Source organism: Orcinus orca, chromosome 13, assembly GCF_937001465.1.
Source record: "Orcinus orca chromosome 13, mOrcOrc1.1, whole genome shotgun sequence".
Classification (NCBI taxonomy): Eukaryota; Metazoa; Chordata; class Mammalia; order Artiodactyla; family Delphinidae; genus Orcinus; species Orcinus orca.
This window is the reverse complement of record NC_064571.1, coordinates 26,236,761-26,255,862: the sequence shown is the minus strand read 5'-3', so window position 1 is coordinate 26,255,862 and position 19,102 is coordinate 26,236,761. Positions and strand designations below refer to the sequence as shown.

At 42.6% G+C, this 19,102-nt stretch overlaps 3 protein-coding genes across 7 annotated transcripts in view; 1 reads left to right on the top strand and 2 right to left on the bottom strand.

Moving 5' to 3' along the window:
- Positions 1-1,057, top strand: part of LOC125960852 (putative ALMS1-like protein) — a 78,849-nt gene extending 77,792 nt beyond the window's left edge. The window contains exon 8 of the mRNA XM_049696155.1: positions 911-1,057. Coding sequence (XP_049552112.1) covers positions 911-955 — 45 coding nt within the window. The 3' untranslated portion in view covers positions 956-1,057. The remainder of the gene's footprint in view (positions 1-910) is intronic.
- A 1,155-nt stretch (positions 1,058-2,212) lies between these two features.
- LOC101283003 (putative N-acetyltransferase 8B) lies at positions 2,213-2,819 on the bottom strand. Its single transcript, XM_004286975.3, is given in 2 exon segments — positions 2,213-2,668; positions 2,670-2,819. Coding segments are annotated over 2 exon segments (606 nt in total).
- Positions 2,820-11,599: 8,780 nt separating this feature from the next.
- TPRKB (TP53RK binding protein) lies at positions 11,600-17,857 on the bottom strand. Of its 5 annotated transcripts, none has more exons than XM_004277080.4 (5): positions 17,698-17,857; positions 15,393-15,552; positions 14,363-14,485; positions 12,843-13,019; positions 11,600-11,931 (listed from the first exon to the last, which is right to left on the bottom strand). In XM_004277080.4, the coding sequence occupies exons 2-5, from the start codon at positions 15,531-15,533 to the stop codon at positions 11,845-11,847; spliced, it is 528 nt and encodes a 175-aa protein (XP_004277128.1). In that variant the 5' UTR covers positions 15,534-15,552; positions 17,698-17,857; the 3' UTR covers positions 11,600-11,844. The 5 variants fall into 5 exon arrangements, with proteins under 5 accessions (XP_004277128.1, XP_033256403.1, XP_033256404.1 ...); XM_033400512.2 differs by lacking the exon at positions 17,698-17,857 and adding an exon at positions 15,757-17,680; XM_033400513.2 differs by lacking the exon at positions 17,698-17,857 and adding an exon at positions 17,035-17,680.
- Between the last annotated feature and the right edge of the window lie 1,245 nt (positions 17,858-19,102).

Sequence of the window (19,102 nt, the reverse complement as noted above, 5' to 3'; positions counted from 1 at the left end):
TTTTAATGCTTTAAAATTGTTTAATAAATAAATAAATAAGGCACCTTCCAGGCATACATTTGGAATGAAACCAAATTTCATACTTGGGTGTCAGTTTAGACGCCATGCTGGAAATGCCCACACCTTTCAGAACTAATGAGTTTTCATCCAGAGTCCCAAATGATAGTTTTATGCCCCTTATGGGTGAATCATATACCACTAGAACTTTTTAAATAAATTGGAAAATGTCCAAGTGTAGCATACAAGTTGGCAGTTTGGGTACTCAGAGCCTTGAAGCCACTACCATTTCCTGCCCACAGCCCCAGTAGAATCAGTGGTACTGCAAGTTTTAGAACCTCACAGGCCAGGGGACTTGCTACCAATTAATTCCTTGAGAAAGCAGATGGGCCACTATGCCTGAAGGTCCAGATCCTTCAGTGTTCTCATTTCTTTCCCAGCCCCCTCACTTCACCCCCAGAGGACTCTGAAAGTCAGAAACCAAGAGACGAGTTCATACCAGACTGATGTGGGATTGGAGAGCTGCTTCTGGAGCACATACTGCAGCTCAGGCTGGGCTCCCTCAAGTGAGGACACCCCAGGCACTACATGGCCTGTCTGGTGTGTCAGCATCACAAGGCCAGGCCTCTTATTGTGCTTGTGTGTTTGTGAACTGATAGGTGGATTAGTCTATTAGGATTATATTAATATTATATTTCTGTATAGACTATAATAGACTACAGATCATCTTCCCTAAACACTTCAGGAAGTATTTTTTGTATAATTACCATAGTTTCTGTAGCTGGGAAAGAGAAACAAGATTTGGGGAGAACGACACTGGTCTCTTCAGCAACATGTCTGGGGTGAGGAGTGGCTGTCTGCCTCTAGTGGCAAGAGTATCTAACCTCTTTCCTGCCTTTCTTTTCTTCCACAGAAAGTGACCAATCAATTCTTGGGGAGAAAAGTTCCTTGGAACTGACATAAGTATTTTCCTCAGAGCCTTGGAATTATATTTTATCAGCCTGGAGGAGCACAATCCTTACTTTTATGAGTCTGGTTTAATAAAACTTACCTTGTTGTCCATGTGTAATTTAGAAGTAGTAACCTTCTGAAGAGTCTTGGGTAGAATGATGACTAAGATTATTAATGGTTTAGGAGCAATACTTTCTCCACAGTGGCCTTGCCCACAGGGATGTTTGTTACAATGGTATTATCTTAATTCTAGGCAAGAGTAAGTCCCTTTTTGTTTGTGTTTTTATAGAAAATAACTTCTGATTGACTCATAGTAAAGCAAGCAGCAGAGGGTTATTTATTTCCCATCTGTAGAGGTGCAGGGAGCTATGCAGTGTCTCCCTGAGGTGTGTGGGGAACTTCAATCTAAAAGCACCAGTCAAGGAAAAGAAATACAGCATAACACGGTGAGAGCCCTTTTGTTGACTTGGTGTCAGGCAGTGTCTGGTTAAGGTAGCCATCAGGTGGGCCCAGAGACTCTCAGCAGACACAGGTGCCTTGGGTCCAGAGATACCGCCTAGCCTCATTCCAGCTTCCTTCGGGAACATTAGCCTTTAGTAGACACAACTCAAGAGGCAACAGAAGCTTGACTTAAATCATGACCTGGCCCTGGCCAGTGGGATGTGGGTTGTGCCACTTCTAGGTCTAGTCCATGTCAAATCCCACACTCTGCCCCTGGCTGCCTTTCTTGCCCTTCAGCAGCGACCTTGGGGGCCATAGCAGACTGATGGCATCATTGGCCCTGATCCTTCTCACGTGGATTCTTCTCACACTCCTTCTCCACGCCCTTTCCACATGACTTCGCATTTCCTCTCACTGAAGAGGCAGGGCATGACACCTGGAGATCTAAGGGGCGGCCCAGCTGAGCTCAGCCTAAGCTGCTGACCCACAGACTCATGAGCTAAAAAAATGTTTATCATTATTTTGTGGTGGTTTTTTATGCAACATTCTCGTGGCACTAGATAAATGAAACAGTAGCAACCCCAAAAACTGAATGGAGCAGAGCCACCCCACCACCAAGGCCATCGGGTTCCAATGTGAACAAGCAGTAAGCTTTTACTGTGTCGTCGCAGTGAGACTTCAGGGTTTGCTTATTACTGCAGCAGAGCCGATCCCTCCTAACTAATCCACAACGACACAGATCATAGGCCCCCTTCTTGCTCCAGTGCCTGAGAGACCTGAGCAGAGGGGAGACGGTAGATAAATTGAATTGCAGGGACAGCAACTAGCCTATAGCTTGTGGAGAAGAAAAACTAGCCCATCTTCCAGAAGCCGAGGCGCTGGTAAAGGGCCAGGGCAGAGTACTGCAGTGTGCTGGTGCTGTAGCCCTGGTGCCACACAGACTCAGACAGTCCTGACCAGGGCTTTTACTTATCACCTGACCACGGTGCTCCAGGGCCACACGTAGGTGAAGCAGCTGCAACTGCTCATTCCACAGGGTGGCCTTCTGAATGGGCAGCATTCCCACCATGCCCACCACCTGCCCCCCAGACTCAACCACCCAGAAGCAGGAGCCACTCTCACTGAAGTAGGATTTGGTGATGTCAGACATGTCTGTGTGCAAAGACATGACCTCAAACTGGATCCAAGGGTGTTCGGCAAGAAACCTCAGGGCAACAAGGAGGGCGGGGCTGGCCACGAAGTCCAGGACCCAGGAGCGAGAGACCAGGAATAGGGCAAGGGGCCCCCGCAAGCAAGAGCACAAGGGTTCGGGGCAGCTTTAGGATGTTGTGGAAGGTGGTGGGAAGGTGCTCGGTCATCACCTTGGAGAACAAGCCCACGACCCATTTGCGATAATTTTCCTGGTATTTGTGGATTTGATAAGGAGCCATGGAAGACTTCTGTGTCTGGATCTCAAAGTTCAAGAGAGAGGTAGGAGTCCCTGTATGACTTCCTGGCAGCCCTGGGGGAGAGAGAAGAAGCCATGTGAGTGGCTTATCCTCCCACCCCCCAGAACCGGGGATGACCCTGCTCAAGGATGTGTCTTTCTGCTTCTACCCAAGAGGAAATAGGCCACAACCACTGGGAGAAGGTGTAGAGTCAGCAGAAAGGTCTGCATTTGGTCCTGTCTCCATGTATGACCTTGGGCATGTTCCATAATCTTCTCCAAGAACCTGCCTTCTGAAGTTGTTTAGAGGATTTAATAAAATAACATATACAAATCTCTGGTTATGAAGTACCCTCCCCTCTCCCTCTTTCCCCTTTCCCTGGCTCTCAGCTTCTCCATACATTGGGGTGGCACCATGCAGCAGCCAAGCATGTGTCCCTCTCCCAGGGACCATACACTGCAGTCGTCCTGTGTTTCCAAGTACAAGTTTCAACAAAGGCTTCTTCCCACTTGTTTGCAAATTTTCAGGCTGCTGAGGTAGCATAAGAGCCAAACACCAAAAATAGACCAGCCTTGAGAACCAGAGGAGGGTCCAGAGCTCCAGGCCACACCTAAGAACACTGTCCTTCCACCCATAGCCTCTCACCTGCTACCACAAGAGCCTTGAGTGTCCAGGGCAGCCGCTGCCCTCAGCCTCCAGCTGGCATCCAGGAGAGACTGCAAGGGCACGCTCCACTTCCAGGCCCTGGATGGTACCTCATTGGCCAGCTCCTGGATATTCGTTCATCATAAATCCCAGGCTCAAGTAGCTGGGCTATGATGGAGCAGGGAGTCCATTCTGCACTCTCTGATCACTGGGGAATCAGCCTGGAGGGGGCACGCAGAGTCTGGAACAGCTCAGGAATCCTTGCCCTTGTGGACGGCCTACACCCCACACCATGGCAGTTCACCCAGCACCTTGGTGCTCCCTGATGTCCACCCTCAGCCCCTCCACACAGCTGCTATGACCCTGGGGAATTTGCCCCTCACCCTGTGCTCTGTCATCACAGACCAGAGTCCAAGTCCCCTGGCTCAGCACACAAGGTGCTTCACAGCTGGATGAGGGCAGCAGGGACCTGGCCATGCAGGGCCTATCATCCAGGTTAGGAAGTTTGGACTCTATTCCAAGAACACCAGGAGGCCATTGCTATGTTTTTAGCTGGGGAGTAACATAACCAGAGGTAGGGGTGGGGTGTGTGGGGCGTGTCTATTACTCTGGCTACATGTGGAAAATGGATTGGAAGAGCCAGGAATGGAAGCATATATCCCCCTGCCCCCAGAGGCTAGCACAGCAGTCCAGGCAAAAGAAGGGCCTCCAGATACAGATATGCAGGCTGCTCGCTGTAAAAGAGCACCTCGCCCAAGAAGGCTAGTGGGAACTAAAGTCCATGAGCCCTGGCACTGAGCTGAGCCTGACCAAAGGAAAAGGCACCTTTTTCTTATTTGCTCAAAGGTGTCGCTGCTCACTGAACTGTGTTCCCAATAGGTTGTGTCTTTGTGAAGGGGGTGCCTTGTTCTATGTTCACAAAGGAGCCATCTAGGCTAGCAGGGGTCCTACGAGAGAAAGCAGTGACTTGGACTGGAGTTGGGCCATGGGTGTGACCTGGCCCACTTGGAGGTGCACTTTGGGGGCAGAAATGGCAGGAGTGGATGATCTGAGGATGAAGAAGTGGTCAGAGATGACAGCCAGATTTCTGGCAAGAGCATCTAGGAAGACGCTGGAGAGAGACCAGACTTGGAGAGACAGATCATGACCACCCCAAAGGTGCCATCCTGGCAGCTGGAATCCAGGGCTGGTGACGGAGACTGCTGAGGCCCAGATCTTTGGCACGCAAAAAGCCCACAAGGGTTTAACTAACATGAAGGGAGGGTGGTGAGCCATGGGTGTGTTACATTGTTTTCAGTACATTTTAATATTTTTTTAAATGTTAAGCAAAACTTGAAGTAAGAATCAAAAGAGAATAGAAGGCTCCAAAATACAGCTGAGTATCCCTAATGAGTCTATCTAATAACAACTAGTCAGAAACCTAATAGTCCAGCTGAGGGGCCAGAGGTCCTTGATCTGTCCCTGCCCTCTCTTTCCTGTATTCTCACCAGCTTCTGTGGCTTCCTCAACACCCAATGGCCTTGGTTTACATTCAAGCTTTTCAACCTTCCTCATAGCCATGAATAATGAGGAGGATTTATTGACATGAAAAATAATTGTCAAAATATAGCACCAACCTATAAAGGTTATAAAACAGTATGTTTTCATTCATTTTTGGAAAAATATAACAAAAGTAACTTATACACACAAGCATGCAGAGAGAAAAGTCTGAATGGTTACACCAAACATTGGCAGCATTTGTCTCTGGATAGAGGAATTATGGGTAATTCTCTGTGTAAGAAATGAAGTCTGGAAGTCTCAGCACATTCCAGACTCTTGGCCCTGCATGCAGATGATGAAACTGAGGCTTGGGAATCTACCTGTCTGCCTCAGCCAACTTCTTTATTTTATTTTAAATTTATTTTATTGAACTATAGTTGATTTACAATGTGTTAATTTCTGCTGTGCAGCAAAGTGATTCAGTTATACATATATGTACATTCTTTTCCAGATTTTTTTCTACTATGGTTTATCATAGAATACTGTATATAGTTCCCTGTGCTATACATTAGGACCTTGTTGTTTATCCATCCTATATATAACAGTTTGCATCTGCCCATCCCAAACTCCCAATCCATCCCTTCTCCACACCCCCTCCCCCTTAGCAACCACAAGTCTGTTCTCTATGTCTGTGAGTCTGTTTCTGTTTCGTAGATGAGTTCATTTGTGTCATATTTTAGATTCCACATATAAGTGATATCATATGGTGTTTGTCTTTCTCTTTCTGACTTCACTTAGCATGATAATCTCTAGGTCCATCCATGTTGCTGCAAATGTGCCTCAGCCAACTCTTTTTTTAAAAATATTTATTTATTTTTGGCTGCATCGGATCTTAGTTGCAGCACGTGGGATCTTTGGTTGTAGCACACCGGCTTCTCTCCAGTTGTGGTGCACAGGCTCAGTAGTTGTGGCGCAGACTTAGTTGCCCCACGGCATGTGGGATCTTAGTTCCCTGACCAGGGATCGAACCCTTGTCCCCTGCATTGGAAGGTGGATTCTTAACCACTGGACCACCAGGGAAGTTCCCTCAGCCAACTCTTAAGAGTCTAAAGAGACCCAGCTAAGATTGTGAACTCCTAAAGGTAAGGCGGGTGTGTTATTTTATTCTATTATTTTAATTAACCATTTAAATGTGTACAATTCAGTGGCATTTAGTACATTCACAATGTTGTGTAACTACCACCTCTATCTAGTTCCAAAGCATTTTCTTTACCCCAAAAGGAGACCTGTTAGTCAGTAGGTAGTCACTCCCTATTTCCACCGCTCCCAAGCCCCTGGAAACCACTAACCTGCTTTCTGTCTCTATGGATTTACCTATTCTTGATGTTTCATTTAAATGGAAACACGTAATATGTGAACTTTGACGTTCAGCCTCTTTCACTTTTGTTCTCAAAGTTGACCCATGTCCTAGCATGTATCAGTTCTTCACTGCTTTTCACGGCTGAATAATGTTGCATGGTATGGACAGACCACATCTGTTCATCCAGTCATCCACTGATGGACACTTGAATTGTTTCCGCCTTTTGGCTATTGTGAATAGTGCTGCTATGAACATTCTGCACAAGTGGTTGTTTCAACGACTGTTTTCAATTCCTTTGGTATATACCTAGAAGTGGAATTGCCGGGTCATATGGTAAGTCTATTTTAACATTTTGAGGAGCTGCCAAACTGTTGTCCAGAGTTTTCCTTTCCCACCAGCAGTGAGTCTTATTTGGTTTTACTATCTGCCTCGGCACTATGCAGGTACATACAGGGAAGGAGAGACAGCTGTTATTCACTGAGATATTAGATGCCTGGCACTGTGAGAAAGCACTTTTCCTACGCTGTACTATTTGATATTGGCAGCAACCTAAGAGCTAAGGTTGATACTGTTTCCATTTTACAAATGGGAAACCGAAGCCCACAAGCCTGAGACATCCAACCCACAACCCCATAGAAAATGGCAGGGTGGGACCCAAGCCTTGGCAGCTCTGACTTGAAGGCCTGAACATTTTGCTTTTTCAGTACCACATGCTGACCCCAACAGGCAGCTGTCTGACAAGTGAATTATTAAGTAGTGTAAAGCACTGTATTCCAGGAGAACCAGCTCTGTCTTCTGGGATGCAAGAGTCACCTACAAGCCTCATTACGCCCCTATCACCAGCAGTCAGACCATACTTGAACAAATTCCAATACGTGACTAAGGCTCTGTTCTTTCTTCAAGATCCAGTTTAGTGCTACCTTCTCCATCAAGACTTCTGACCCCTCCCAAGCAGATGGATCTTGTATCTGCTCCCTCTTTGAAGCCTTTGCACTTCTCATTAAGCACTTATATCACTGTTAATTTGTTACTTGCTTAACAAGTAACTGTTAACTTATTACAGTTAAACAGTTACAAGTAACTGGATAAATTATTTTATTTTTATATTGCCTATAGGAGCCTGATTATAATAGGTAACTATATTTTTGAAATCACTGTTATTCCCAGAGTTGTGGGACCTGAGAGCAGCATGTCAATGAAATCCCATGCTTGCATTTATGAAGAACACTTGCCTAATAGACCAGCTCAGTCCAGAAATGGGCCAATGAAATGGAAGGTAGACAAGACTCATAGTGTTTTAGAAGCCTCAGAAAGAGAAGGAAAATGACCTGGAAAGAACATCATCTCCCCTGATCTCTCATCGGGGCTCCCAATAACCTAGCCTCAGGTCAATGCCCTGGTCTCCCACTGAGAACTCATAACTTAGACGAATGAGAGGAAATAACAGCAAATTATTTCAAGGGGAAAGAAAGTGGACTAATAGGTCCTTGGCAGGATGTTCAGAAATCCTAGAACAATGATGCAGATCTACAGAAATGTTTCTAATCTAACCTAACCTTTTAACAAATTTAGCAAAAGGGAGATGCTATCAGCACTCAAATTAGGATAACTCGAGCTGATTTTACAGATATAGATCACCAGAGGGCCAAATTATGAAGGTGTGGATGGGTAGAGGGGAACCAGACGTGTTATTGCTCAGAGGCCTGAAGTGAGGCGGAGGGAGAGGTGACAGGAGCCTGACCCAGGAGTTGAGTAGCACAGACCGCCCTGAGAGGTTCAGGGCCAAAGCCAGCCTAGGGGTCCTTGCAGGGAGGGGCCAGGAGAATAAATACCCTGGCCTCGTTCTCCTGCTAGCCTCCCCCCTTCACACACACTGGCCAAACCCAAGTAGAAGCCATGGGGAAGGGAGGACCTCTTGCTGGGTACATGGTAAGTCAGCCTCCAGGGCAGAGAGAAGAGTGGAGAAAGATGAAGGGTGACCTGGAGGGAACAATGGGAGACTACTGGCACAGAGGATATGAAAACAAGAACAGGCAAATTTGATGAATACAAACTTTGCTCATTGCACCCAATCAACCTAGAGATCTGTGCTTTACTCAATATTGTAACATGGAGTACAGATGGCATGTCAGTCAGCAAAACAAAGCCAGGAGCAGAGAAGCAGCTGCAAACCCAGCACAGGTTCCAGGGCAGAGGAATTGACTACTGTAGTTTGCAGACAAGTGGAAAGGTCATCAAGGGGAAAAGCAGAATGAGAATGGCAAAAGGAGGCCTGAAATAACCTGTGAGCCATGAGGCTCCTTCTAAAAAGAAGGTGCAGGGCTTGGGAGCAGTTCTTGTAGTTCTTCTGAGTGTGTGGTGGGGAGGGGAATAGGGGATTAAAGACGATTTCACTGTAGTTACAGCCTTAGTTGTTCCCAAGACTGGGGAGATGGGGAGCAACAATGATTGCCTGGGTAACAGAGCCCCCTTCCCTCACCTTATCCCAGAAACAGCTGGCTTTTTACTTTAATATGTAACGCTTGACTAGGGAGCCAGATAAGGGTGTCCTACCAAACTGCATCCCTTTTCTGCCAGCACCAAAGTCCCTATAATTACAGCTTGCTTTTGCTGGGGAGCCTTTAGGCTCTGAAGCAACCTGGTTAATTTAGGAACAAAGAACGTTGTTCCTAAATTGCATCAATTATTTTAGAGAAAAAGCTTACGTTACCTTCTTTCCCAGGAAATGGCATTACTTTTTCTTTTTTCTTCTTCAGCCAAAGGCTCACAAAGAGTTGAAAACATTATAAATAGTTACAGAAATAACTATTTATAACACTTTCAAAACACTCTTCATAACAAACTAATAAACAGTTCAACTTCACCAGTAGTCTGACAACTCAAAATGGTGAAAGTGTTGAAAGGTTAAAAGGCATTGTTGGCGAGTCTGCTGAGACTGGCACACTTGTGCCAATTACAAGTGCAAAATTGCACCTTTCTGGTATTAAAAAATTTATATCCTCTTCCCTAATAACTCCACTTCAGGGAAGCTATCCTAAAGAAAGAGATGTGTACAGAGATTTATTTGCAAAAGCGAAGTGAAAAATTGAAAGCAATGTCATTGTATAAAAATAGAATTACATATGTGATGTTTCACATGGATAAAAACATGTTTGAGAGTGATGGCACGGGAAGAAGCAGTGTGATGGAGTCATTAGGAGCATAGAATCAGGGGTCACTCAGATCTGAGTTTTAATTTTGACCACAAGCACTTTGAGCTTTACAGCAGCTTTGACTCCCTAAGCTTCAGGGGAAAAGATGCCTTCATAATGGAGAGGTCCGGCAGGGGGTGGGGACCACCTTAATGAAGTGACCAAACTGTTATCACCAATGATGAGGCCAACTGACATGATGTGCCTCCCAACAATACACAACTGGAAGGACACGAAATCTATCTACTATCATTCCCTCAAATTTTTAAACTGACTCGAATCATGAACAAACTCATTCTGAAATTCTGAAACACGTCTAGGGTACTCGTCAAAGAATGTCAACATCACTTAAAAAAAAAAAAAAAGAAAGAAAGATTGTTCTATGGGACTTCCCTGGCGTCCAGTGGTTAAGACTTTTCCTTCCAATGCAAGGGGTGCAGATCTGATCCCTGGTCGGGGAGCTAAGATCCCACATGCCTTGTGGCCAAAAAACCGAAACATAAAACACAAGCAATACGGTAACAAATTCAATAAAGACCTTAAAGTGGTCCACATCGGGACTTCCCTGGCGGCACAGTGGTTAAGACTCTGTGCTCCCAATGCAGGGGGCCCACGTTTAATCCCTGGTCAGGGAACTAGATCCCACAGGCATGCTGCAACTAAGGAGCCTGAGTGCCACAATTAAGGAGCCCACCAGCTGCAACTAAGACCCGGCACGACCAAATTAAATAAATATTTAAAAAAATAAAAATACTTATGAATAAATATTTATAAAAAATGGTCCACATCAAAAAAAATCTTTAAAAAAAAGATTGTTTTAGATTAAAGGAGACTAAGAGACATAACAACTAAACACAATGTAGGGTGAAGTGCCATGAGGTCTGCAATTTACTTTCAAATATTTCAGAAAAGCAAACAAATGTAGCAAAATGCTAACAAATAGTGAAATCACATGAAAGTCACATGGATGTTCATTGTATTATTTTCAGTTGTTCTGTAGGTTTGAAACCTTTTGAAATAGAGTTCAGAGACTAAATTTGCTTCCTTGAAGGTGGTAAAATCTCTTAGGGTTGTAGAGAGGACTATGTGAGGCAGTGCATATAAAGAGCTTAGCGCAGCACATGCAAGAAACGCTAACGATGTGCTTTGGTACCTTATTATTTATGACCACAATGGAAATACATGTTTGTCCCCTAAGGATTTCTACCTCTCCATTCTCTATCATGGTGCAGGATCACACTCCCCCACCCCTTTTGATGTTGGCATGGCCATGTGACTGGACAGTGAAACATGAGATAAGCGATATCTGTCACTTCCACATGGGAGCTTTAAGAGCAACCATGTAACTCACAGCGTAACTTCCAGCTGCGCAGTGACCCACAGAGCACATGCTGACATAAAGCCTTTGGCTGACTGGATTCCTGAGTCACTGCAATGAGTCTTCCTACTGATTCACAGTGGCTATGTGGAGTGAGCAAGACAATCTTTTGTCGTATGAAACCAATGAGCTTTAGGGACCCTAAATTACAGCCCAATCTAACCTAGGAGTCCAGAAACTACTGTCCTCTGGTCAAATCTTGCCCATCACTTATTTTTGTAAATAAAGTTTTACTGGGATACAGCTGTGTGTATCATTTATATACTGTCTGTGGATGCTTCAGCGCTACAACAGCAAGAGCTGAGTAGGTGCAACAGACACCATATGGCCTGTAGAACCGGAAATATGTACTACCTTGTCCTTAACAGAAAAGTTTGCTGACCCCTAACCTACTCTATCTTGACTGACACAATCATATTTTAAGACAAAATAGAAAAAAAAACCAAAGCATTTATAAAACATGACTTTTAGCTGTAAAACCTCGGGCAAGTTATTTATTACTTCTACAACCTTTTAGTTGCCTTTGTGTAAAATGGGAGTATTAACAGTATCTACCTCATATGATGCTGTGATAATTAAATGAATTCTTGCATGTAAAAACTTGGAACCAGGAGGCTTGGAACAGCAATGCTGGAGTAGCCAGAAGGAAGTGCAGGAATATGAGCTGAGGGATATAAAGTCATGAAAACAAGAACTCAGTACATTGTAGACACTCAATAAATGTTAGCAATTATTCCACTTACATAAAAATAAAATATATTTGAACAGAAACAGAAGACTAGAAGGCAGTAACAAATAACAGTAACCATGGTTATCTTTTAAAATATTAAGAGATAGGATCAGGAATGGTTTTTTTTCCTTTGTTACCATTCTGTGCTTTAAATTTTTCTACAACAAACGTAATAGATTTTATAATCCGGAAAAAATAATGAATGGTTTTTATAATTGCTGAAAATTTTTAATATTTCTGTCATTTCACAAAACATCTTTTGTTGACATCCTACAAATGATACCATCCAATAACGTCCCAATTCTTTCTTCTTGTGAAGATAGTTTATATATCTGTAAAAATAAAAGACAGATTATGACATGCTGACATATTCATGTACTACTAATTTTCATTACACGAGCATGTATATGTGAATTAACTTATTACTCAATTATTGGGATAATGGTGTAAAATCACAATGTGTTTAAAGTTTGGAAAATAGACGACAATTCATCACTTACATCAAAAGTTTCAATTGCAGTTATGGTGATAACTCTCTAAACATAGAAATACATTTGTACCAGTTTTAAAAGCATACATCTAGACATTAACTTCATACTACATTGTGTAAGATATAGATATTTAAAGTGTACTGTGTAAGATATAGATATTTAAAATTATCTATTCTTTTAAAAAGAATGCATTGGGCTTCCCTGGTGGCACAGTGGTTAAGAATCCGCCTGCCAATGCAGGAGACACGGGTTCGAGCCCTGGCCCGGGAAGATCCCACATGCTGCTAAGCAAATAAGCCCGTGAGCCACAACTACTAAAGCCTGTGCTCTAGAGCCCACGAGCCACAACTACTGAGCCCGTGTGCCACAACTACTGAAGCCCGCGTGCCTAGAGCCCGTGCTTGGCAACAAGAGAAGCCACCATAATGAGAAGCCTGCGCACTGCAACGAAGAGTAGCCCCCGCTTGCCGCAACTAGAGAAAGCCCATGTGCAGCAATGAAGACCCAACGTAGCCACAAATAAATAAATAAAATTATATATATATATAAAGAATGCATCAACTAAGTTTTTAATTATGTTACATAAACCTGCATTTCCAATTCTTTGCATCTATAATTATTTTTCAAGTAACTTTTAATTATATTAACCTTTCTTAAAAGTTAAAAATATATATAGAAGCATTGGCGTTCAGTAAACAAACAGTATTATTCCACATCTATCATGCTCTTTCTAAAAATACAGGCTTACAAACCTTTTTGACTTCTGTAATATTTGTTATTTCAGGGAGATTTTTGAGAGAAACTTGATGACCTTCTACCTGAGATATTAGGTATTCTTGATTTATTTGTTTTTCTCCCTCTTCAATATAAGCAATCAGAACTGAAGTGTCATTTGCCGAGATACCAAACTTTTTCAAGGCCTCTGAAATCTAAGGGGGAAAAAAAGACAATAAAACCAGTAGTTTCAACATTTGAAATCTCTCCCCATTTGTGCTCTTTCCTGGTCAGATTCTTATTTTTCATATCCTAATGGTTTTCTCTGTCTACAGTTTTTCAACAATCCCTTCCTAATATCTACCAGCTCTGCCTCTTGAGTACTCCCTGCTCAAAGCTGCACTTCATTCCCATAGAGTCAAGCCTGGACTTGGCATGGCGCACAAACACCCACTCCCCCTGGACCTAAGTGACCCTCTAGCCATGCACTCCTGCCCTCTAGCCAGTCGGGACTGTTTGGGGCTCCCGTCATTTCATACTTTTTTGCCTGGGCTCACACTTTGCCCTCTGCCTGGAGTGCCCTCATCTTTCAAGGTCCAGTTCAAATGTCACTCCCCTTGCACTTTCCTCCTTACAGAATGAATTGCTTCTTTGTTCCCACAGATTTGCATTATTATTCCCATTATATCAATTATCTTAGGGCATTTGGACTTTGTCTTGTTCATCTGCCTTCCTCAGAAACATATTTGTTTCTTCTGCCCCTACAGCTGGAACAGACACACGCTCAACAGATGTTTATGAATTGTACAGTCTCCTGAGTTATTTCAGTGATCTCAAAGAAACAATAGTAACCCAGTAATTTTCCCCCAGGTACTGCGGAATTCTATCACCACACATTTTATAAATTTTTCAAACATCTGTATTTGAAACTATGCCATGGGTTTCCTAACTTTTCTCTTGATGTCAGCACTTGATTGTGTTGTTAATAGTAGTAGTAATACTAAAACTTTGTCAGCAAAATTACATTTTTTTTCAAATGTGCCCCAGGTAGAATATTTTAAACTCAATAACTTTGATTACTATCAGTATCTCAAACCACAAACTCTTCCTATGCACTGGGTGTGTGAGCATGTGTTAAAGGGCTGTTCTAGGTCCCAGGCAGACTTCTGGTGTATGGAAAAGACATGGGTTCTATCCTCAAAGAGTTTATGGGGAGAACGAAAGATACACATGATAACACACAAATATCCATGCCTAATTTTTATCATTAGATTTAAATATCACTTAGAGTGATCTTCCTGACTCTATATGGTCAGGAAGGACAAATAAAACTATCCTCACTTAATTTAGCTAAACTTTAGTTTACTCATATGTGAAGTGACTCCAAAGCTTATTTGTCTAGTAAGAGGCAATACTAAACCTCAACTCTCTGTCCAGCATTCTTTCTTCACTATTATTTTTGTTTGTTACTAACAACAGGCTCCAACCCAACAATAAGTACAAAGGCTACCATGACAAGGTCAAAAGATATAAAGTAAGTAAATTCCATATTAATTACATTGTTATTTGGGGAAAGATTGAAAATAATTTCAGTAGATAGAGTTCTTGTCTTCATTTTTCCCAGTTTGTAGAGGTGAACTGCTTTGTTTGCTGCCACAAGTATCTGAAATGGATCGACAATCTATCAAAGAGAACAAAAAGAATTACATACAGAGAATCTGGAGTACTCTGAAGACATATGCCCTATATCATGGTAACTCCAGTGTCAGGCTGTTTTACTTCATCACAATTCCTACGGACTACATTTTCAAAATTTTCAAAATCTCAAGGGCCTACGGTGTTTAGAAAATCACAGAATTTTACAGCTGCAAGCAACTTAGGTAAATAGTAAAAAGTTTTAAAACAACACTTATTGAGGGCTATTATTATGGGAAAGGCCATATTCTCAACATTTTACCTTCATTTTCTATACTTCTCAAAACGACCCTATGATATCTGTATCATTATTCACATGCAATAGATGAGGAAACCAAGGCAAAGGATGAGTCGGAATTCCAGTTCTGTCACTTACCACCGAGGGAACCTGGGCAAATTCCTTAGTGTTTTATCTGTAGAAGCAGATAATCACCATACTTACTTCACAGGGTTGTTATGAAGATTAAGTGAGTTAGCGGTATATGTAAAGAACTTAGAACAATGCCAGGAACCAAATTAGCACTATATAAAGGTTGGCTACCACTTGCTCAAAGTCATAATAAATGGCATATCTGGGATTTAAGTCCTGCTGATTCTACCACTATGCAATGTCTCCTTTACAGAGATTTTCTAGTTCAGAAGAGAAGATGGAGATCCAGGCATCTGCCATCACATCAGAGCTAGACCACCTTTCACATCTCCAAGGGCAGGCCCTGGCACTTCGGCTTCTAGTCACTGTTAAATTCAAGGCTGGCCAAATCTGATTCCACTCTACAGCTTGGACAAGAACTTTTTACCTGAAGATAACAATTTTAGGCTAACCTATAACGTCATGAAAAATCATCATATTCTTAAACTCCCCATGTAGTTCACTCATTCCCACGAGTACTTACCACTGTAGGATTTATTAATGAGCCATCAATGGCACCTTCCATGGCCTTTTTTCTCAAGTCTCCAGCATTTTTTACATCTTTAAATAACAGAAGGGTCACCCTGTATTCGGGAAATAGGTCCAGCTGATGTGTTAACTGCATTTCATCGATAAGCAAGATTCTATTGCACAAGACCAAAAGACCAAAAGTTAACAACTGTAAGTCACTAACAAACAAATATCCTTACTAACAATTAAATATATTAAAGTAACTTGAATAATGAGATGTAGAACTGTTAAACTAGAAAAATCCACCCCAAAACATTTGACATTCTCATGAGACACTGTCTTCCTAACCCTGCTGAGCTGTTTCTAGCTTCCTTTACCATTCCTGGGAAAGGATCAAGGTTGACACCTGGCCCCCTGGCTGTGCAGATAAGGCAGGCTCTGATGCATGGAAGAAGGGCAGCTTCCCAACAGACAACTAGGAGCAGAAAACCAAAAATTGTTTAGACCACAGGTTACTTATAGCATTAAGGAAACCTCACTCTAACTTGGTCTTTTTAGCTTTCTGATCTCACCATTTGTTTATATTTTTAGCAAATATAAAGAAAATAATCTTATAGAAGAAAGTATGACAAAGATATTCATTTCACACATGGGAATTTAGCCACGAGGGTACAATTCTTAAATAATAATACTGACCCTTTATAGACGTAAATTTAACAAGGACATAAAATACAAATAACTGGAAAGACATAATCTATCTTTGAAATGGAAAAACTAAGCACTGCAAAAATCTGATCTTTAAAACAATTTCAATTACAGTCCCAATGAGATATTTGGGTGAGGCAATTTTATAGGTTCATTTTATCCTTTCACCTAGGTTCCATTGCTAGCATTTTTCTTAAGGAATAAATTGGCAATCTGAAGATTTATGTAATAAGATGTCCTTCTCATCATCCTAAGAGTAAAAAGTTGAAAACCTACCTAACTAGTAACAGGGGATTGGTTTTTACTAAACAACCACTAAAAACTAGTCTTGAAGAGTAGTTAAGGATGTGTAAATATAGCAATAAATAACATTAAGTACTTCACATCTGATTGGAAAACAAAACACAAAATGTGACACAAATTGTGGGGTTTTTTAAAAGGTACACAAAAAGAAAAAATATTGAAAGAAAAATACAACAAAAAGTTATCCTTGACTTGCTGGAATTACATCTGATCTTTTCTGTTACAATCAGGAAAGAATAAAATTTGTGAATAACGTCCTAGCACACAGCAGTTCAACCTTTATTATCATGATAACGTCCAATGGAAAAAAAATAGATACAGACAGAATGTATACCCAATTATATAAAAAGATGCACTCAGAAAGCAAAAACATAAAGGAAGCACACCAAAGTACGGCCATCTTGGATAGCAGAATTGCAGGTAATTTTTATTGTTTTCTATAAAAAATATTTTTGTGTGTATGTTCTGAATTTTCTGCAGTGTGCACACAAAATATAATGAGTACATATAACTAGGGAGGAAAAATTTTTTGTGGTTTTTGTTTTTACACTAGGGGAAAAAGGTCCCCTAGCAAACGTCAAATTGGTTTGTTTTGTTTTATATAATTCACTCAGGTCAGAAACTTCGAATCATCGTTGGATACTAACCTCTCACTCAAATCCCATATCTAATCCAAAAGTCTTGTCAATTTTTAATTATCATCTCGACAGCTCCAATTTTCTCCTATACCCACTGCCACCACCGTAGGCCACCATCTCTCATCTACATCTGTGACCTCCTAGAAGTGGTCGCCTCACCATTCCTGCCCTCCTACCATCCAACCTCCACCCACGGGCGTTCCAAACTCTATGATCTGAACCCTTCCTCCCTCTTCGGCTTCCTAGCGCACCCCTCCCCTGATCGCGCTCATTCCGCCACCGCCGCACTTGACTTCTCAGCTTCAATTCACCAAGATCCCGCCCCCACGCGCCCTCTAGGACAGGCAGTTCCCCTGATGCAATCCTCCCTCCCTTCAACTCGCCGGTAAGAGCCCATTTACCAGCACGCCCAGAACCCAGGACTAGCTCCCTATTCTACGAGCTCCTCTGTCACAACTTTGATGAGTCGCGGCCTTATCAGGATGATGTATCGTCAGCTGATACATCAGGGAGAGACTACGCAGATCATTGCCGGGCTGCATCCTAGGGCCGGGCCTCGGGAGGCGCTCGATAAACGAGGAAGCCGAGGATCACACCCGTTGTCTAGAAAATGGGTGCCGGGACTGCGTCTTCCGTTCCCGCCCGGCCAGCTCTTGCTCGGCGAGGACTCACCGTCGCGTCCCTGTTCGTCTCGTAAGATCTTCCCCACGGAAACAATGCCCTGAACTTCCGGAAGATCGCCCTCAGCTGCGCCCCTTCTCCGCCCTCCCGGCACACCCTTCTTCCCCGGCTTGAATCGCATCAGCGGACGCGAAGGAGAGCCGGGGCTCCGTCCACCACTTCCGGCGAGGGAGGAGGCGAGACTCCTCCGGCAGGGCCGGAAGCTGGGGGATCTGTGGGCTCCGCCCGGTCCTTAAGCACCTTGACTTTGGAGGAGACGTCCTCAGTTTCTTCCTGTGCAAAGAAAAGTATTGGCTTCAATGAGCTCTACGTACGTCTCCGCTGCTCGAGATTCAACAGTTCTTTTTCGAGGCAGGCGGGATTTAGTTTGCTTCTTGTTCTGGGTACGCTCACTGGGGAAGGATCTCCTGGAGCCGAACGCAATCGGCGACCTACCTGAGGTACTTCAGAGAGAGGTGACAGTACGTTAATGGAGTCAACCTCTTCATCCAGCAGGCTCACAGATTTGACTTGTCATCCTTAAGTGTATCAGCCTCTAAAAGAGGAGGTAATCCGCTGAACAGGCTGTAGAGAATTATTTTCCATGTTTTTTATGCTTGGGGGTCATGTTGGTCAATACTTTTCTTTAAACAAAAAGACAGGTAAATAACAAATAGGGTGGATATATGCTATGGAGAAAAAACCAGAGGAAATGAGGTAATGTCAGGCCGTGGGTATTACTATTTTAAATAGGATGGTTAAGAAAGATCTCACCAAAAAGGGCCATTTGAACAGTGACTGGAGGAGGTCTGGAAGGAAGTTCTGTGTGTATTTGAAGAGCAGCATTCCAGGCAACAAAGAGTGTTCAAAGGCTGAGACAGATACGGCCTTAGCCTATTTAAGAAAGAGCAAAGAACCTTGTGGCTTGAGCACAGTGGGAATGTATATGAAAAAAAAATTGTTCTGACAGAAGACTGGAATCCAGATTATGTGAAGAACTCCAACTCAAAAATTATGAGCCAACCTAATTAAGAATAGGAGACATTTTTGAACACACTTCACAAAAGATATATGAAAGGCCAATAAAAACTTGAAAAAATGCTCAACATCATTATTCATCAGGGAAATACAAATTAAAAACATAATGAGATACTATTACATACCCGTAAGATGACTAAAATTTAAAAGACCTTAAAATTTTTAAATACCAAGTGTTGTCAGACATGCAGAACTAGAACCCTCACATGTTGCTAGTCCGAGTATAAAATAGTATAACCACTTTGGAGAAGAGTTTGGCAGCTTCTTAAAAAATTAAATGTGTTCTTACCATACCCAGCAGTTTCACTCCTTGGTATTTACCCAGAAGTGAAAATGTGTCCACACAAAGGCTTGAACGTGAATGTTCATAGTAACTTGA